The sequence below is a fragment of the Phyllostomus hastatus genome, unplaced genomic scaffold (genome assembly GCF_019186645.2).
Source record: "Phyllostomus hastatus isolate PE091 unplaced genomic scaffold, TTU_PhHast_1.1 phas_contig_118, whole genome shotgun sequence".
Classification (NCBI taxonomy): Eukaryota; Metazoa; Chordata; class Mammalia; order Chiroptera; family Phyllostomidae; genus Phyllostomus; species Phyllostomus hastatus.
In genome coordinates, this window is record NW_025333543.1 from 5,930,517 (window position 1) to 5,952,870 (window position 22,354).

The 22,354-nt window shown below is 37.3% G+C and overlaps 1 protein-coding gene across 3 annotated transcripts in view; it reads right to left on the reverse strand.

The window, feature by feature from the left end:
• Window positions 1-9,728: 9,728 nt before the first annotated feature.
• Window positions 9,729-22,354, reverse strand: part of CFTR (CF transmembrane conductance regulator) — a 209,619-nt gene continuing 196,993 nt past the window's right edge. For all 3 annotated transcript variants that reach the window (XM_045848138.1, XM_045848148.1, XM_045848155.1), the window contains 3 exons: window positions 13,322-13,494; window positions 12,601-12,706; window positions 9,729-11,378 (listed from right to left, as the gene is read on the reverse strand). In XM_045848138.1, the coding sequence (XP_045704094.1) occupies window positions 11,178-11,378; window positions 12,601-12,706; window positions 13,322-13,494 (480 nt within the window). In that variant the 3' untranslated portion in view covers window positions 9,729-11,177. The remainder of the gene's footprint in view (window positions 11,379-12,600; window positions 12,707-13,321; window positions 13,495-22,354) is intronic.

Here is a 22,354-nt window from a genome sequence, read left to right on the forward strand (position 1 = left end):
GGGCTGTGTTAGGCAGAATGATATTAGTAAAGACTGTTAGTAATCAATGACAGCCACAAGCTGGAATCTGGGTAGTGCACCACCTTTATCCTGTGGTGATCATTGTTTTCCTCAGGAAATTTTCTGCAGTTTGAGACCCCATGGGAGGGTAGAACAGGCTGGTAAGTCCTCTAAAGAGGAAAGCATAATAAGGAGTGCTTCTCTGACTCTCTGAGGTAAACTGTCAGATGACTTCCCTCTGAGTAGAAATGAGTCTAAACTTTCCAGTGGCTCAAAATCCAGGCACGAGATGTGATTTCTGGAAAGACCTGTAACTTCTCTGAGCCTCATGGTTATTAGTTATTAGAATTTCCTTCACAGGAATTGTATGAGGAACAAAATGAAAATTATATAGAAAAAGCACCTGGCCCATAGTCAAAGAATGTCTCAGGAGGTGAGTCACTTTGAAGGTAAAAGAACAGAAACACTGGACCCACAGGAATTAGTGTTAAACTGGAGAACAACTTCCAGAACAACAAAGTGAGGCAACCTGTTGACCTGCTCCTCTGTGAAAGAACCATTACTGGTAAAAATAATCAAACAACCACTTAAACTCTGGATATTGTCCTTATGGCATACAGCAATGAAGAAACAGTCATTCAAGAAAATATAGTAAATCTTAGCAAGAACAGCAAAAGCCATTTAGGTTTTAAAAAGGCTATAGTCATGTTAGCCACAACGTACTCCTTTTTCCCTCCCCTAGCTCGGTGTGACAGCAGCTCTAAGGGGGTGAGGGACAAGAAGGTAGGGTTCCCTATTCTCCCAGTTCACAGTCTAAGTCGTGAGACAATATCTACCTAGGGGTGTTGGTCAGCAGCACTTCTCATTCCCACACCCTGAATTGCACAGGCTAAATTCCAGATGAATGCAATGGCAGGCTAAAGGGCTCCTTCCTCCATTCAGTCCCCATTATAGAGCAAGGCTTATCCCAGGTGTGGCAGACCAAGAATATTAGGGGCTTCCATTGTCTTACCCCAGCACATTCATAGAGTGAAAGTTCTGTGTCAGGAAAGGCAGGCTTAAAAGACCAGAGTCTACTACCCCTGCCCAACACCTTGTAATAAAGGTTGAGAGTTGCTCCAAGAGAAGTAGGAAGCTTTACTTGTCCCCAGCTCCAGACCAGCAGCTCAGAGATTTTGCCCAGGTAGATAGACATACTATAAGGACAGAGAGCTCTTCCCAAAGGAGCATTGTGGGGGAGGTAATCCTGAAAGGGCTCTCAGAAACAATGAGATTCAGGTGGTAAGCAATTGAGAGTAGACTGTAGGTAGCTCCTTAAGAAACACAAGATAAACCATTAGGCTAGTTAGTTTACCAGAAAGAACCAGGGGGAAATACAGCTAAAAATAAAACAAAATAAATAAATATAAATATGTCTCCAATTTGTAGTATAATAACACAGAGAAGAATTATGGCAAATGATTTTGAAGCACACTAATTTGCCTGCATCTCTCTGGTGGAATAGACCCTAAAGATAAAAAGAACTGTAAGGGAAAATAAAGAAAATAAATGAAATATTTTTTAGTAATCATTGTGTTATGAAAATGGAATGAGGTAAAACAAATGAATAATTATGAGGTATTCTCATTTGTATCACTGTCTGTGTTGTCAAGAACTGGGATTCCTGGTATGCGAGAAAGAAAAAGCAGATATAAGATAGAAGAGGATAAATAAAAGACCTATAGTCCTGGATTTAAATTGTAAGTAATAGTATGAACTTCTGACATATTTCCCTTATAGAAGATATATAAATAGGTGAAGATATAAACATATACATAGAGATAGACCTATACAGAGATGTATTTCTTTGCTCAGTCCAAATCCATTATATATTTTATCTATTTCTTAGCTCAATCCACTGAAATGACCAATCTAATGACCAATTCAACAACAACAAGAAACTTTAGTGACCAAATTTGGGTCTTCAAATACCACTTCCCACTGAAAGTAACCAGGGTTCCTTGAAGAAGTGGTTAATTTCATGTCTGTAAGTAAGCTTAGCATATATGAAAGTAAGCTCAGAATATCTCGTCATACCCAAATGCCAGGAAACCATCAAAATCTATTACAGTTTTTAAAGGGGCTCAGAGTCAACTAGAGGAAGCCTTTGAGTTTAACTGCCAGGTTATATGAAATATGGAGGACAGAAACAATTCAAAAATGCCATGGAGATGAAAACACAAAGTCCAGACTATGGGAAACTGAAAAGAATAAACAACCTAGTTTCTTCAATTATTAAATTGTAAGGGAAAAAAATAGAGGGAGAATCTACAAAGGAACTCATACTAATCACAATACATGAACTTTAAATGAATATGGATTCAAGTAAACTACAGGCAGTTCTTGTTTTGTACTATTCAGATATGAGCCAATGTGTTACCATGGTTTAGCTAAACAATACCAGTCCCTCAGCAATAGTTCAAATTTCAGTTACCACACTATATTAACTGTGAACAATGGCATGAAATACCAGCATTGCTACTAGTTCCTTTGTCCACAAATCAATCTAGAAATAATGGATTTGCATCACGTTCAGTGACCAATTATGTCACTTCTTTCAAAGTGTGTTGGCAATCAGTCACTGCAACTATTATCCAGCACACTCACATACAGCAAAGTGTGGGGAGTGTATAGTTGTGCTGCCTCCTTGTCTCTAAGTGATAAACCCACATGACATTTTACAAAAATAGAGAATCAAAGAGGGAACTGGCCAAAAAGGGTGAAAGTGCCCCAAAGAAAGAAAGAGTGGCAATGTTGGAAGTAAAATTCAAACTGGATATAAAAGGAGTGATAGAAAAAATTGCTGACAGTGGGAATGTTTACACTGTGGTCATCCAAGAGACCAGACATGCTACCAGGGAAACTTGAATGAAGACCAACTTAGTGACATAAATGAGGAAAGTGGTTGTGATAAAAAGACAAAGATGTTCCAGAGGAAGTGACACCAGCTAAAACCTTTTCATTAAAACTCTTCTCGAAGAATTTTTCACAACATTGGAGTCACAAAGAATAAAATCTTGGAAGCTGATCCAAACTTAGGAGTATGACAGCTTGCCAAGGAAGACATAGAAGAGATGGTCTCTTCAGATTGTAAGTTACACAACCAAAAGGCAAGCATTGTTCAAACTATTCATGATAAGTATTTTACAAAGAAATGAAACACTTTATTTTTCAATGTTCCTAATGTTTAAGTTAGTGTAGTAAACAGTTTAACTAGCATTTTTATTTTCTTACGTATTTATAATCAACAGTCAGCATTTTCAATGTTTAATATCTCTAAAGGTTGTGGAATAATCATAATCTTTCCCATTAATTATGTACATTAATTTTGGTTTTGCACAGTCATTATTATAGTCCCAAACTACTGTGCAAACTTAAATTTCAAATAAAGAAAAAAAGAGACAATGACATTTGTACATGGTGTAGATATTTGGGGATATTAAGGACTTTTTTTTACTGGTGGCAATAGCAATGTGGAAATATATACATATTTAAAAAGAAGAGAAAGTCCTTGTCACCAAACAGCTAAACTTACATGTCTGGGATTTGCTCAAAATAATGTACGATGGAAGTGCCAGAGAGTATAGATGAAATAAGATCAGCCATGAGTTGATATCTATTGAATATCAGTGACGGGCATATGAAGTTTATTATATTACATGTTTACTTCTATATATTTTAAATGTTTTAATTGACCAGAAAATGTAAAATAATGTAATAGTTATTCAATGTTTTATTGCACAGTTTAATTTTACATTTGTGTCTTCCTTGCCCCAGGATAACCTGGCAACATTTCCAGGTTCAAGTACAAATGCTTGTTGTGGGTTCCTGAGTAGGGAAAAAGCTACGTCTGTGCACAGACACTCTGGTTCCTGCTTTGCCTGGCATATCTGGCCTAAAGGGGAGATGAGAGGAAATAAAAATAAAAAGTTCTTCCTAACAATAAAGTTGCCTATGATCACAAATTTGTTTCATAACTTTTCCTTTAGAATATTAATAAGCCTCTCCTATCTGCTTCCAGAGAAGGTACAATCAAAATATAATTCAATTTTATTTCCATTTGCCAGTACATCTGTCACTGCTGACATTTAAAGATCATTCTTTCTATTATTCTGCCAGTGTCAAAGGTGAATGGGAAAGATAACAAGGAGTTTATACGTCCAAACTATTTATGCCTACTTTCAATATTCAAAATGGTCAAAAGAAAACAAGTGTTGGAAATTTTTTTAAGTTGGTGTGTGAGTCTCTGCATTTATTTCTGTGGTTGGCAGATTTGGGAAATTGGTTATCTTAACAACAAAACAAAATCTCCACAAGGGGACAGTTCTGGAAGGTCAATCTGCATTTTTTTGGTACATATTTTGTACTTTGAAGAATGGAAGATGTATTGTAAAATGTTTTAACTTTTTATTTAAATAACAATTTAGCATTATTGTTGCATTAATTCATTTTGCTACATGAAATTAAAGGCCAGTATTAGCATATTCGCTTAAACAAATGCACTATATCATTTTACAACTTGAGTAAATAAGTTACTAAAAAAGAAAGTGAGTGTTCCTACTCTAAACAATTAAGCAATAACCCTAAACTTCTGCCAAGAATTCTCTTCTCTCTGAGAAGGTTCATAAATACTGATTCCCCGGTTCCCTGTCAACTGACAGATCGTGACTAGGGTTGCTGACTCTACACTCTGGAAGCACTTTATAATTCCCAACCTATTGGTTTAGAGTTCTCATGCCCCAATGTACTTGTCTTGAATTTATAGGTTTTGCTTATTGCTTCTTTTACTGGGGAATTGTGATTCTCCACACCTATTGTAACAGGTCAAACGGGTTTTTATATTGAGCACTTTAAACCTCATTCTAAATTGTCTTCCACAGAGTATTTGAGGTTCTTTCTTTACCAAACTACTAAAATATTTACATTGGGGGTTTTATTAGCTTTTCACTCTAATGAGTAGCAATTTCCCAATCCTGGAAGGTCCCTGATTACTGAAAGGAAATGTACTTGTTCAGGCGTTAGCATTTTTTCTTACAATGAGGAAGAACAAAGTGAAAGGTCTGAGAAATCAATGAAGAAACTGTGTTGGGCGGGAGTAGACATAGACTGAAACAAGTTACCCCCAAAACTCAAGACTTAGGTATGAAAAACAAGTAAACAAAAATAGGAAGTCTGTGGGCAAAATAGTTTATTTTTAAGTAGAAATAGAAGAGGGAAAACTTGATATGAAGAAAAACCAAGTGTTGGCATGAGCAATGCAGCTTGGGTGACCAACACCAACTTCCCTTTCTTGTTTCAGTGCTTTTCTTCTTAAAGTGAGCTTTCAGAACTATAACTTGTTTTGTCACATTTAGTGTGCATTTGACTCCTTCCACCTTTGCAAAGTTCTTCTTCTTTATTTATTTGTTACTCAGAATGAACCTGAAAGACTGCTTGCTGGCTTCTGATCTAGCATGAAAGGCACTTAGAAGTCTACACTCCAACCAAATGATAAGTAAAAAGTTGGACAAACTAAAAAATCAACCACTCTTCTTAGATCTGTCAGAGAAGTAAGGTCACAGGGTGTCTTGCAACCTGTAGAGGCTGGACAAGTTCACGGGATTCGGGCAGATGGAAGAATATTCATGGAGTCACTGGGATGTCTGACATGCCTATATTCAAGGGTGGGAGACCCACACATGCTACAATCTGCATGTCTCCCAACAGGGAGCCCCTAACTCCCTTATATACTATATATAGACAAAGCAGGCAGGAATCTAAAATATTGGGTAACACAGCAAGATTCTGTGCATGCAAGCCCACTCAATGTTATGGGAACCCCATTTGTTGGACCCAGTCTCAAGGCTATGAGAACACAGCTTATCTTAGTTCCCCAGACATATGGGTGAGGGAGCCAGACTGCCTCCATTTACCCTGTACAGGGCAAACTGGTGCCTCCAAAAGTAGAGAGACAGACAGGCAGATACAACTTACCTGAGTAGAAAGCACTAAGGAGAAATATCCTTAGGAAACAGTACTGGGTAGGAAAACCTGAACACAACTGGTGAATTGCTACAAGCTCAGTGTAGACAAGCCTGAGAGAGATCTCCAAGGCACCCAGTTGTCAAGGGAGCAGAACCCATATTTTCATGCGTTTTACCTTCAGGAGCTGTAATAGGTATTCACAGTAAAGATCAGTAAAAATTTCCTCAGGATTCCAGCAGGAGGAGGGGAACAATAATCACTTTGAAACATACCTCAGGGCACCAAAACTTACCCTCAGGAGAAACTACTTTACCAGAGCCTAGTATACCTGGGTAAAGGGAAATATTCAATTCCGGCCACCTCAACCCATCCTGTCCTACCTAAGAGTGTGCAGGGATGCTGAGAAGCCATCGTCAACCCACAGTCCAGGTGCACAGGCTCACAAAAAGACTGAGACCTAACATAGAACTCCCCCATTTCACACAGAAGGAAAATGATACAGGTTTGAAACACAGATATATAAAGAAAGGAAGAACACCAGAAAATGAATACATGAAAATAAAATTAAAACTTTTACTTTTCTTATTCTTAATTAACTGAATAGATTACAGCTTGTTCAATAAATAATAGATATGATGTGTTGATTGTATGTAACATATACAAATATCCTGACATATGCTCATGTATAAATGAAATCAATGACATCAATGAAACAAGGAATAAAAGGGAGGACTTAGGGATATTTTGGGTTTTTTAATTTTTTTTAAGAGGGAGAAAAACATCAATGTGTGGTTACCTCTCACATGCCCTCCACTGGGGACCTGGCCCACAGTCGAGGCATGTGACCTGACTGGGAATCATACTAGAGACACTTTGTTTTGCACGCTGGCACTCAATCCACTGAGCCACACCAACCAGAGCAAGGATATTTTGTTCTTATAAGGTACTTATAAGGTTGTTATAAAGTATACCCATGCAGTATTATAATGTTATTTAAATAAAGTTGGATTAGTTGTAAATGTATATTGCAAACTCTAGAGCAATCACTAAAAAACATTAAATAAAAAAAAGCTATATAATTGATTTGCTTAGAAAGAGAAAATACAATGATAAAAAAAGCTTCAATTAAAGCAACACAAAAATGTGGCAGTCAAAATAAAAACAGAGAACAGGGGCAATGATCTAAATACCAATTAAAAGACAGATTGTCAGAGTTGATTCAAAACTAACACCCAACAATATGTTGTCTATAAGAAATCTACTTTAGATAATATAAAGACACATAAAGATTAAAAGTAAAATTATGGGGAAAGTTATACCATGTTAACATTAATCTAAAGAAAGAAGGAATACCTCTATTAATTTCAGACAGAGATGATTTCAGAGTAAGGAAAGTTATTAGAGATAATGTGGGTTGGTACATAATTATAAAGTGGTCAGTATACTCCAAGAAAACACAACAATTCTTAGTGTGTATGTGCCTAACAACAGAGGTGAGCATACACACAATGTGCATGAGGCAAAAACAAACAGAACTTAATGTAAACCATGGATTGGGGTAGCAGTGATAGTTGATTGGAACAGATCACTCTGGGATGGAGTGTTGACAGTGGCAGAGACTGTGCATGTGGGGGGGCAGGAGGTAAATGGGGACTCTCTACTTTCTGCCCAGTTCTGCTGTGAACTTAAAAATGCCCCTAAAATAAAGTTTATTAATTTTTTAAAAAATTATCTGGAATACCTAGAATTAAGCACGCTCTAAGACTGCCCTCTTGGGGTCAGTCACATGTGATGCAGACACCGGCGGCCCACAGTGTCCGCGTCATTATGGATGAAATAAGACATTCACATGGACTACCAAGTCTGGTGGGGAAAAAAGGACAGCATGGCTTTTCTTTCAAGGGGAGCAAAAGCCTCGGCCTCCACCATGAGAGGCCTTTACTTCTCTTTCTGGTCACATTACATGATGGTCCTCATTTACTATGCACAGGTTCACTTTAGGTGGTTACCTTTTACAGAAAACAAAGGAGCCAATGCCACTAATCCCATCACAGAAGAGGGATATTTGCAAATGAAAAGGCAAAAGTGGTTGAACTGGTTACACTCATCCTTGGAAGGTTTAGCATGGATTTTAGGAAGCTACTTTGCAGTAAATGTCCTCAAATCAGGGTGAGGGAGTTTTTAACAAAACACAAGACTCAAAGTGGCCTAGGTACATTGCAGGCCTGATTCTCTGCAGGAGAACCTATCCCTGGGCGTGGGTCCTGTGCATCTCCGAGTGGGAGCTGGGCCCACGCCATGCAGAATGGTCTCCTACAACATGTGAAAACAAACCTCTCCAAATAAGTAAAGGCAGGGATAGAGGGCTTGGCATTGGTAGGGGCTACTGTCCATCTACCACACTTCATCTGCATCTTTCATGAAGAAACTCTGCAAGACTCTTTCAGTCTCCTGCCACCACAGTGATAGGGGCTGCTGCAGGTCTGCCCACCTGTAGTGGATAGTGATGGAACCACTCCAGCTTCCCCATCAAGTAGAACAAGCAGACATCCGTGCTGAGCCTAATCATCCGAGGGCCCATCACTCCTTCTGCGGCACCATGGCAAAGGTGTGGTGGCTGTAACATAGCGGAGATCCAGCAGGTCACCTCCTTTGTGCGAACCACCATGAACAAGAATGCCTGGTCCACCCTGAGCAGCATGTTGCTCAGGACCCTCTAGAACAAGTCCCACTGGGATCAGTGCATGGCCATGATCCACAGGGCCAGTGCTGTCCTGTGCAGCCACCAAGAGCTCCTGAGCACCCCCATCCCCAAAGCAATAAAGGCATCCATGGACTTCCCTCAGGAATAGAAAACTAAACTCTGCAAGGAAGAAAAGGGACCAAAGAAGCCTCTCTGATTAAAAACAGATTTGGACAAAAAAAAGCCACCCAAGATAGTGTAGAAACACTATTTCCTTTGATGAGTTTTGCTCACTTACCAAGAGCTATCAGACAGCTACCACTGTTTGAATAAACTTTCAAATAAATAAATGGATCCTTGGAGAATATTTTGTGTTGTTCTATAAGCCCATATTAAAAAAAAATAATTTGACTAGCATCCTAACTCATGAAAGCAGGGACACAAAATGATATCTGTATACCCATGTTTATAAAGCATTATTCAACATGGTAAAAGGCAGAGGTATGTTAAGTGTGCACTGACAAGTGGATGGATAAACAAAGTGTGGTACATACATACAGTAAAATGTTATGCCAGTCTTAAACAGGAAGAAAATTCTGACACACTACAACATGGAGGAATCTTAAAGACATTATGCTAAGTGAAATAAACTAGTCACAAAAGGATAGATATGTAGTATATGATTCCACTCATATGATGTAAAATTGATACAGGCTGGAAAAAGGGAGAAATAGGAAGTTTTTGTGTAAGGGCTAGAGTTTCAGTTTGCAAGATAAAAAAAGATCTGTAAATTGGTGGTGATGATGATTGTATGACAATGTGAATTACTCAAGACCACTAAAAATGGTTAACATGGTAAATTTTAGGTTATGCACATTTTACCCCAATTTTTAAAAGAAATAATTTTAAGAGTGTCTCAATTTATGTGGGATTCTCAAGAGAAAAAAATATAAACCACAAAAGGAAATTTCGTGGTTTGTGCACCATGATCCTTAAGAGATTGAAGAGACTCAATCAATGAACACATCTGAAAAAAACTAAGTTTCACACAAATATATGGTTTTTATTGACAAGTGATATTTCTCTTATGGTAACACATAAAATTCCATCTTTAGGGTTAGTTTGAAGCTGGAAGGTAGTGTGTCCTTAATAGGAGTAGTCAGCTTCTGTGGTACTATTTTCTTTAGAGCTTCATCTAAGAAGGAACCTGTGTGCTCATTGGGAATTACTCAGGAGTATACAACAACTGAGTGAGCCCTAGTGCTTCTCTCCATACCCTCAAGGTACTTCATAGCCTCCAGTCAACATCACCTGAAGTCTTCCCCCAGTTTTAACATATCATAAAAATAGCTAATGCCATTAAAAGTCAAAATTTCAAATATAAATTTTTATACAAATATAATTCATAATATAATCATTTTTAAAATACAGCCATTTATGAGTTTGAAACATTATTAGAATAAATACTATTTCCTATAGAAAATTTCATTTGCATCACAAAATTATAAAACAGAAGCATATAAAGCTAATTCATGATTGATTTTTCTTCAATGTGTCTCTCTTTATCTCTCCCACTCAGTATATACAGTAAGAAGTGCATATAGTAGGTCTAAAAACACAAGACATCACCTCATTTATACCTAGATTTTCAGATTTCAGGTACCTATACCTGCAGTTGCCACTACCTAGAGTTTCTGTGATAAGGATTTTTCTGCACCAATTTTCTAGCCATCCTTCAGTTCAGAGGCTTTATGACCTTGGTACTTTCTGGAAGCTGGGGAAAGGCACATCAACTTCCACATGAAAGGAGCTATCCTGTCCCCTACATGATGTAATAGCCCCCTTTCCAGGTAAAGAATGTATTCTGATTATCTGAATTATTTGGATTTTTGGTAGAGCAGAATGGTACTAACCCTGATTTCCAGGATTCAGGAAGTCCTCTGTCCTGGCTAATACCTACTATATGTTGCAGTTATATATTTTGACGGATTGTCTTGTGACTCTCATAGTATTCTAATACTCGCTTGGAATGGGACAGTCCAAATACTTATCAGATGATAATGTTGTTGTTAAATATCTTGGAGAGAGTAGAGAAAAAGCAATATAAACCACTAAAGTTTTCAGTTAATTGTATCTCTAAATAATATGATTACACTTTTCCAATAATGCAAATCAAGAAATTTCACTAAACAATAAGTTGAACTAAGCTGGTTGACATTTACAGTCCCCCTTCCAAAAACTGCCAAAGGGAAAAAGTTTTCAGGAAAATCTGGTTTGCAAACACAAATGGTAAATCTTCAAGGATTTGAAGTACCTTTCACACAGTTTTACCACTGCCAGGAAGCAATTTATCCAGACCTATGTGAATATCATTAATGCCTCTTACCAAATGTTTCCTTTTGAAAAATAACATCCTTATTTTCTGAGGCATAAACTGTTTTCTTCTACACCTCCATGAGTGAGCATTCAATGCAAATATTCATATTGCTTTCTAAAGCCTGGTTTCTTGTATCTCTTCTTCTGTCTCCTCCTTCAGAGCAGTGATTGTGGACCGAGACTTGTGCTTGCTTGAGTTTCGGTGGGGTAAGAGCTTCAGGCGGTCCAAGGGGCTCATGGCTTGCTGGAAGAGGATCTTCTCGCTCAGCAGTTTCTGGAGGGAATCATACTGCCGTACTTTGTTCTCCTCTATGACCTAGGGAAGTGGCTGTTAGTGAGATCTTGGAGAGAAGGCAGGACCACAGCAAGGACAGAAAGTGGCATAGGTTCAGCGGAATGTAAAAGCTAAAAGGAAAGCAGTGTGCAGAGGCTTGCAGTCTGAATAGTCATGGATATTTCATTCCATTGATGAGTCCTTTGTCCTCTTGCTTTACCAAGCTTTCACCATCTGTGAAATGACCTGTAACTTTCTACTTAGCAGCTGGAAGATTTTTTTTAAACAAGGATTTTACTGAGCAATATACTTCTTCACAGAACTTTGGAGGAACTAAGGGGGCTTTGTAAACCAGAATGGTTTTTCTTAGATCCCTAATATGTTGCCTTAAAAATTAGTGGAAGTCCACAGCATGACAGTTGAACTTCTTCAACAGGGGATTTGAAGTTTAATTCCAAATTGGTCAAGGTATGCTTGAGTTTAATATACCTCCTTTACATGTTCAAGTTGAGCAAACCCAAAACCAGAGAACAGAAAGGTTTTACCCAATTTCCTGAACCTCATCATGGTAGGGCAAGAGGTTGTGAGTCAGCCCCCTAATTTGTCACCTGAAGCTCAGTAATAATAAAGGTAATAACAATCCTTCAGGAAGGAAGCATTTACCTCCAGCAGCCTCAAAAGTCTTAACAGAAATGACGTAATACATCATCCCAAGAACTTCCTTGTGACTAAACCTGAGGGAATTTGTAAACATCATTTGAAAGAATCTGTGACAGTTTTGAAAGCACAATGAGAAAGTGGTTGGTAGATGCACTCACCTGAGCTCCAAATCAAGATTAGAAAAATGAAATGAGCCTTTCAGCTATCACATTAAAACTATACATGAGATGCAAGATAATCCAGGCCTTTCCTGGACCCCATCCAAGGGAGATTTAGTTATTAAAAGCATCAGGACTTAAGTCTTTCTTCTGACTTGATCCCCAAATAAAGGATTCAGAAGTACAGATGTTCTAATTTATTAACATAACTTAGTAATATGCTGTCCTTTTGGATTTATTGAATTCCAACCTTATCTCATAGCTCAGATCAAAGTGAGAAACTTGTGTAACTATTTTGAGTAAAGCTAACTAAATGGCTACATGACACATGTTTTAAGTCAGAAATTGTACATTATTGTGACATGAAGGAACTATCACATAAGAAATAGTTATCAAGAATTAGAGAAATGAGATCTATGAGAGAAATGTAAATTATAAACACTCACCAAGAACTGTTGACATTCTAACATTGCTTCTATCCTGTGTTCAGAGAGGATCACTGTGCAGTCAGCAAATGCTTGTTTTAAGGCCCTTCGAATGATTTGGTATGTTCTAGAAAAGAAAGAAAATACAACACATATCATCACAGAACATCAAATAATTTGCCTTTACCCTTAAGTACATACCTACTGTCCTATCAATTTAGTCCTTAAAATTACTTATTTTTCTTTAAATACTTTTAACATAACTGATCTAGAGTCAGCCACAACCAGCTTTCCAACCATGGGGTAGATTCAAAGTTTCCATAAATAAATAGGACAAAAGTTTTGAAAAAAATTTCACAGAGGTACATTTTTTTTTATTATGTAGATCACTAGTAGTTCTTTTGTGCTGTATTTCCTATTGTATAAGTGGAATAAAAACAAAAATCATAAGAGTCAGATTACGCCTATGTAACTAAATATTTCATCATGTGTTGACAAGGGGAAGAATTGGTATGAAATTCCAAAGTACACTCAGAAGAGAACACACATCTCTTATACTAGGAAATAAGCACTTGTGCTCACGTCAAATGGTGACTTTTCCACTGGGCAATTATTTCATGGCTAAAGGGGGTTATTCCACTTTCAGACATGACAGCCTAATGGGAATTTGTGTCAATATAAAGTAAGACTCAATGATTCTGCCCCCACTGTGTTATTAAATAGCAGGAATTCTGAAACTCACATGGGATCCAAATGAGCACTGGGTTCATCAAGCAGCAAGATCTTTGCCTTACTGAGAACAGATCTGGCCAAGCATATCAACTGCTTGTGGCCATGGCTTAGGACAATACCCCCATCCAAAAGGACAAAATCAAGCTTCCCAGGAAATTGCTCTATCACGGATCTGAGTCCAACCTGTGGAAAGGAAAGAGGGAAAAAATTGCTGTGCTTAGAAAAGGCAGTTGATATACCACAAGGTTGAAAACACTCATAGGAGATCTAAAAGTTTAAATTTAATATCAACCCCCACCATTCCTGCTATTTGGGTTAGACTGAACACAAGTCTAATCTGTATAATCTTGACAGCTCTAAAGGATCCATCTACTATTTGTTTCACTTCTAAACTTCATTCAGCAAATTTTCAATGATTGTCTATTATGTGCCAGGTATTCCAAGAGAGATTGAAGAAATGATAAATGTCACATGGTCCCGCAAGGATCAGGGTTATAAAGACATACACAAACAATTATACCACACATGAATACATGCTAGAAAAAATAACATGTAGTGAATGCAGTTATTTATTCTACCATGGCAGATTCTTTCACACTACTTTCCATTCTCTACTCGGTCAAAACAGAGCATGAAAGGGGGCATAAAATGATCATTTAGAGAGCTTTTTTCAACTACATATGGCAACTTGCTACTCACCTCTTTAATTCATAGAAACTGACTTTAAGAAATTGATAAAACTATGAAGTAAGGAAGCTGGAGTTAAAATTATAGCATATTACAGGCAGATTTAAAGGTGCTTAGAAGTTGAGGTGGAATATGAGAGTTGTGTTAGGGTCAATGGCTTGTTTTTTTTATAAGGCAGATAGAAAAAATAGGTTGAAAATGCCAAGATATAGAAACCCATTCTTTCAAAATAAGACAAAAATTACTGAAGTCTTGGCTCTTTATTACTTATTCAGATAAATGTGCATTAATGCTTATTTTTTGCCAAATATTGCTGAGTGTTTGAGGGCTCAAGACATATGCAGATGATTGTCTACTGCCCTTAGGAAGTCTGAGATTTAGGATGGGAAGATGCAATGCTAACTGCAATACAGGCAGAATGAGACAATGGCTTTAAGAAAGACTCATGAGTTCAGTGATGCATTCAGAGATGACCTGCATTGCCATGTTTGTTCAGCAAATATTAACTGTCTGCCCATAATATGTATTGGAGATAATATTCCTTCCCTTGACTGGGATCTTATTAAAACAATCTCATTATAGAATTTATTACTTCTGGAAAGTGTTTCTGAGACGACAGGGAGTGTAAACATATTAATTAAACAAGGGGACTACTCTGATATAGCCTGGAAGACTCAAACAGAACACTACTTTCGGATCCAAGTAGCTGAGAATGTGAATAGAGAACACTGGGTGGGGAGTTAGAGGACCTGTGTTATTTCTTTGTCTGTGAGCCTGCTACAGTTATATCCCATCTTAAAACAAAACCCAAACCCTCACTTGCTTTCCACATTTTTCTTTAGCATTACTCAATATCTACCTGCTTTGTCATCTGGGAGTCTCAAAAAATTAGCGTGCAACTATTGTTTCCATTGACTCACACCACAGAACATATTTCTCTTCAAGCATTTATTAGTTGGCTTATGAGAGACCACACCACCTATGACTATTTTTACATATTATCTTGTGTGTGCAACTCTCCTTCCTGTCCATTGAATCTTTGTCTTCCTAATTCCCAACTCTCTGAACTCTCTTGAAATCTCATTCATTATTAGGGCATTGATTACCATGGGTAAGCTAATGATTTTCTTTTGAATTCTTATCTCCAATTCTGGTCTTCTAAATACTTCTTAAATCCTTCTCCTCCTCACCAATTCTATTACAGGGACCCTAGAACAGGTCACATTAATCTCTTAAGCATCATACTATAAATCCCAAACTGTCAATTTGCCAATTCACCATACAAACACCCCAGGGATCCTTCTAATAATACAGGTTTGACCATCCTCTTTCTTTGTTTTAAATATCTTCCTGACAGAATAAAGCTGAGCTCTCTCAAGTGGCATATAAGGTATCCAGAATTGAGTCCCCTCCACTCTTCCAGTACCACCAAACAGGGCATAGGTCCTTATACACCTAGACATAACCTCCAAATATTTCTGATCATACTTTAGGGCAGTCAGGCACCAAGCCATGGTATCATTTGTGCAAGTCTTCCCTGTTACACTGTCAGCTTCTTGAGGGTAAACACATATGCTTTTTAGCCCTGTTTCCCCAGTTCTAGTACTGCACACATTGTCAGCCTCAACTGATTTGTGCATTTGTTCAACAAATAAGTACTGAGCCTCTGGAATGCTGACCAAACAAAACATGGTTTAAATGAATGATAAATTAATCCCAGCCTAAGGAAGAAACACAAATGATAAATGAATGAGTGCTGTTTTTAGTTCGGTCAATGAAGAGTGTCATTTAAAACAAATCATTTTGCCTGTTTTTTTCTTATATTTAAGAAATGTGTCCAGTACTAGACTCTATAAAATCCATTAGAGACCAAATTACAAAATTAGAAGTTCTTTAACACTGATAGATATGCCAGTGTTTTATTTCAGATCAACCTGCAGTATTTGAGGATTTTTTTAAAGTCAAATTAACCATCAAGAAAAGTATAGGTTAGATGAATATTAATGAGGCTTATTGTGGTAATCATTTTGCAACATATACAATTACTGAATTATTATATTGTACACCTGAAACTAATATAATGGCTAGTGTATATGTTAATTATATTTCAAATAAAAAAGCAAAATATTGTACTGATTAAAGACTAGATTTCTGAGTCATACAAAAGTGGTTTTGACTCTGCACTCCACCACTCATTTGCTGATGATGTCAAGTGTGTTACTTTGTCTCATTTACTTCACTTGAAAAAAATGGGAAAGGCCTATGTAGATATCAAAGTCTTATAATAAGGATTGAATGAACTAATTTGTGGAAAGAGGCTGCCACAGAGTATGAGACATGGTAAGCACCTAATCCATGCTGATTATTAGTGTTTTTGGAGCCTAGGAAATCCCAAGGACATGGGCGAGGTCACTGAAACACTACCCATCACAAGTTGCCTGGGGAAGTGTGTTAGCAGGAAATACTGCTGTGCTATTCATTTACATCAGACCCCTAGTAATAACGTTGAGGCTTGGGTATGAATGTAGTAGCACATATTCTCTCTTTAGAGTCACATCAATCATACACTGATCCCAGGATCCTAGGAGAAAAGCCACTTCACTGTCTAATACTTTGCACTTCCCTGTGAAAAAGAGCTGAGCAAGCATATGTTTTTCCTGAATAAAACCATTTATTTATTGCAAGTATATCATTATGTACTAAAATATATATCACTGTCAATGTTTAGAGAATAAAATTTTTAAAAATGAATGATAGCAAGGCTTCAAATTTTGTATTCTGCAACATTTCTATCTCACTCTTTTACCCACTACAAAGTGGTAAAAATCTTTTAAAATCACATTCACTAGATAAAAGTAAACCTAAGTTAGTAAAACTTTAACTTAAAAGTCAGTGAACAGTTAACAAATTTATTAATTACCTATTTTATGCCAGATACTGTGACAGGCTTTGGAGAGAAAATAGGAAGCAAGATAAACTAGTAGTTGGTTTTTTAAAAGATACAAAATTATTGTTACCAACTCTATGTGATGATAAAAATGGCTTAAATTAGCCTACTGATTGTTTGGATGTAAATGACTGCTTAGTCATGTATTCCTTACTAGACTCAATGGGAATTTATTAAATTCTAGGTACTATTGCAGACCTAGGGATTCAAAGATGAATAACACTGGGCCCTGCCTTGAAGCAACTCATAGTCCAGATGGGAAGAAAAAAAAATGAGTGGGAAATTAGTGCTCAAACAGGTATGTGCTATGGGGGAAAGAGTCTGAAAGGCAATTGCTATAGAGACCATTTAATTTAATCATCTTTAGCTGCATGATTCTTTAAATAAAAACAATACACACATTCCCAACATATTATTTATAATATTGACAATCCATTTCTCAATAGATTAAAAATCATTACACCTGTGCACAGAACAAGTCAGAAATAATAGTTCAGGATTTGGTTTGTCTCTTTCTTATAAAACTGAAGGATTAATATATTCTTTCCATGCAGTTATTAGAATTTAATTTTGTTTCAATACTTGTTAAACTTGAAAAAAAATGTGCCATTTTTTTTTCACTTGGGATTTTTCATAGTGGTATATTTGAAACTGCTAATTACACAACGTAGGACGTATGTTGTTTTTTTAGTGTAATTTACTCTCTAGCTATTCTTTGAACAAACTGTGGGTATTGTTAATATTAATTTATATTTCCCTCATTTGATACGTATGTGTAGTGTGTTTTTAAGTGTGTCTGGTTTATAATCTGACGAAGTCGTGAAACTCAGTTTGGCTACAATTAAATTTCCCTTCCCTTATTTTTATTTATTTTTATATGTGCTCATTAAATAAAATGCACTGACCATCCATTACAAATTAAAATATAATATAATTAATATAATATAATATAATATAATATAATATAATATAATATAATATAATATAATATAATAAATACAGCCAGCCACTGAAGTCCAGTCTGTAGCTCCCACTGCTTGGACCACTGAATAAGTGGGACAACCACTGAGTGGTCTGAAGATATTCTTTCACAAATTCTTAAACAGAATGGAAATAAGTTTGATGGAAAAGAAACAATAAAAAAAATACAAATCTTAGCTTACCTCTGTCCAAACTAAGGTGAATTAAAAGTTACTGGAATCTAAATATTTCTAATGAGTTTCATCCTACTTTACTGTTAAAAATAAATAAAACATGGACAATTTGTGGGTACAAGAACTTTAGGACTAAAGACTGTTGTCAGCTTTAGACTGTCGAGTAATCATATGTGCTTCCCAAGTTCCTGTTTAAAAAGAAGGAATTTTTTTATGACATATCAAACTAAAAAATACTTAACAGTCTGTAAAAGACCAGGAATTTTTTCAAAATGTTGATTTTGCTATTCCTGCACTGTGGAATGTTATTATGGAGCAACAGTTTGCTCTTATGATAAGGAAGCATGAACAAATCAGAAAAAGTGAATTGTGGTTGGACTAACTAGTCCATTAGTAAACAGTTATAAAAACAGACACTCTGAACTCCTTTAGACATCCTTTTGCTACTCTGTAAGTTTTCCAGGACAAATTTTTTAACTTAAAAGGCCACTATTTTTGCTATTTAGCTTACTCTCTAAAGTAATTTACTTGGCTATCAATATGTAAAAAAGCAAACTATTTTATAAGTAATTTAATAAGCAAACAATTACCCAAAAAAGCCACATTCTAAAACCAACAGACCTGCTGTCTCAATTATGAATAATACTGGGAGAGCTCACTGTGGTGAAAGCCTGTGAACCAGAAGTCAAAGGATACTGCTGTTCCTGCATCCACCAATAACCTCAGTCCAGTCACTCAGACTTCTGAAGAGTCAGTATCTTCATTAGTAATGGTAACACCTGCTGTGTATTCATCACAAGGTCATTTTCATAATTTATTATGCATGAATTATTTATTTATTTAGATAAGTTAAATCACTGATTCAGTCAATGGATATTTACTTAACACAATCCATGTGACCCATACTACTCCATGCACCAGAAATACTGCAGAGAGTAGGCATCATCCCTGCCCTTAAGGAATCTACAACCTGGTGGTGTATATGAACAAGTTAAGAAATGAATCTTTATCTTGTGTGAAGAATGTGATTAAAGGGGGAGAGGCATAGGGTTACACCTAGAAGAGATCATCCCTCAGACTTGGAGCATCAGGACAGGTTTCTGGAAAGTGTAAGGAGAGGCCTGAATGATGAGTAGGAGTTCAATGTGGTGAAAGTCAGTGAAGGGCTGGCAGGGTTTTCCAGGTATAGAAAAGAGCATGCAAAGAAAATTCTGGAGACCATAGAGCACATAGTGCTTTAGAGAAATGAAAGAAAATCTGTATAGTTGGATCAGAGTAAGTGGGGGAAGGTTGGAAAGTGATTTAGAGAGGCAGGCAGGGACCAATCGCAAAGGACCTTGTAAGCCACCTTAAGCAATATGGACTTCGTCCAAAGGAAAATAAGGATCCACAGGAAGGGGAAAAACCAGAGATCAGATGCAGAGTTTAGGAAGATCACCAGAGCTGCAAAGAGCCAGATGAACCACAGGGAAGGAAAATCAGCCAGGAGCCTCTTTTAAAAATCCATATGAGAGTTGTAGTGGTGCCAGGTGGGGATGAATATAAGTGAATACATTCTAGATATTTTCAGAAGGCAGCCTTAACATGACATGTGGAGAAAGAGTCAAAAAGTCAAGAATTAGTCCCAGGACTTGCCTCTGAGCAACTGAAGGATGTTGAAGCCATTCACTGGGATTAGGAATACAGGACAACTGTGTGGGTGGTAAACATAAGAAACTCACTATATGGACATAAGATACTGTCCTTGCTGAGATGTGAAATGCTGTACTTGCATCTTCCCACAACCACATGAAAATTAAAACTGAACTACAGAACAGCCATCATCAAGAACTGCCTTAAGTTTAGCTGAACAGAGTTCTCTAACTAAGGATATACAGAAGTCACATTAAGACTGGTAGGAGGGGTGGAGACATGGAGCAGGCTGGTCCCACACTTACGTATAGTGGAAAAAAGTTTGAGAGGGATATCTTGGTTGTGGAAGTCTCAGCTGAGGAATAAGATGAGTAGTCATCCCTGCACCAGGCTCATCAGTCCAGGGTTGTAGTACTTAGAAGAGAAGTTACTATAACTTATGGCTATGCAAATCAGAGGATATTGTGGCTGAGTGAGACAATGCTTCTGGAGTCTGAGGTGTTCTTAAAGGGCTCACACATGGACTTATGTATTGATGGACTCACTCTAAACTCCAGTGCTAGGGCAGCAGCCCAAATGACACCAGAAACATATAGAAAGGAACTAAGTTGTCTGGCTTTAGAGCAAGTACTGGAGGGACAGCTTTCTACCAAACATAAGCACTGGCAGAGTTATATTGTTCCTTTGCTGAGCCCTTCCCCTATATGTGAAGGTAGAAGCCATATTTCAGTCTCCATCAACTTGGCTAACACTGTTTGTCCTGCCCTGGTGATTACCTGAGACCCTGCAACACCCAACTTGTAGGCTTAGCTAAGTGGCTTCAAGTGGCTTTTCCATTCAAATGGCTTATCTTTGCTCATGATTTGGACTTTTCTAAAATTTTTCAAAGGTTAATGAACCCAAAACAAATAGCACATGGCCATAGCATGTCCTGTACCACTTGCTAAGCATCCTTAAGCCTGGAACTAGTAGTAGCCAGCCTCAGTTCAGAGCTTAGCCTTTCCCAGGCACTTCAAGTCCAACTCAAGTGGCAACCATCTGCAGATCACTTTGTAGCTCACACCAGGTGGCTCTGGGCAGGGTATAGTAGCAATTGACATTGGTCTGAACCTCCCAAGAAGCCCCAGAACCAATATACCTGGTGGTCAGCATAAGATTACACCAGAACACCACCCAACCACTTCCAAAAATGACACACCCAAAAGGCAGACTCAGCAGGCACCAGAGCCCTGCGAAAGCAAATCCAGATTTGTAGGCTCAGCCCCTACACAACAGCTTTTCCTGCCTATAATCACAGGCAGATCTCACAACAAATCAGCCTGAGGGTCAGTCCCTCCCACTGACATGCCAACAGCAATCAGGGCTCAACTATAATAGGTGGGCACACACAACACACACAAGATACTCTCCTGGAGCACCCAGCTCAGCTGACCAGGGAGTCTGCACCATTGGGTTGCATAGGACCCCTACTACATAAAGCCACTTTACTGATTCCAGGAGACATAGCAGCTCTACCTTACACATAGAAACAAACACAAGAAGGCAGTTAAAATGAGGAGACAAAGAAATGTGTCCCAAATAAAAGAACAGAACAAAACTCCAGAAAAAGAGCTAAACAAAATGGAGAAAAACAGTCTACCAGATGCAAAGTTCAAAACACTGCTTATAAGGATGTTCAGGGAACTTAGCAGAAGAGTAGATGAACTTAGAACTTCAACAAAGAGATAGGGAACTTAAAAATGGAGACAAAAACATAAACTAAGAACTAGTCAGAATGCAGAATAAATAACTGAAATGAAGAATACATTACATGAAACCAACAATAGGTCAGATGAAATGGAGGACTGAATCAGAGATTTGGTAGAAAAGGTAGAAGAAAACACCCAATCAGAACAGCAAAGAGAAAAAAGAATCCATAAAGTGAGAAGTGTTTAAGAGGCCTTTGGAACAACATCAAGTATACCAACATTCACATCATAAGGATACCAGAAAGAAAAGAGAGAGAGCAAGAAATTGAGAACCTTTTGAAGAAATAATGATGAAAAACTTCCCTAATATAGTGACAGAAATAGAAATACAAGCCCAGGAAGCACAGAGTCCCAAACAAGATGAACCCAAAGAGGCCCACAACAATACACATCATAATTAAAGTGACAAAAGTTAAAGACAAAGAGAAAATCTTAGAAGCAGCAAGAGAAAAGCATTATTTACCTACAAAGGAGATTCCATAGGACTGACAGCTGATTTTTCAACAGAAACTTTGCAAACCAGAAGGGATTAGCACAAAATATTCAAAATGATGAAAAGCCAGAACCTATAACCAAGATTACTATAGTGAGCAAGGCTACCACTTAAAATTGAAGGAGAGATAAAGAACTTCCAAGACAAGAAAGAGCTAAAGGAACTCATCACCACCAAACTAGTATTACAAGAAATGTTAAAATGGACTTCTGTAAGAAAAAAAAGGGGAAAAAAGACAAAAATATAAATAATAAAATGGCAATAACAACATTTCTATCAACAATTATTTTTATTGTAAATGGATTAAATGCTCCAATCAAAAGACATAGGGTAGCTGAGTGGGTAAGAAAATACAACCCTTACATACGCTGTCTACAAGAGA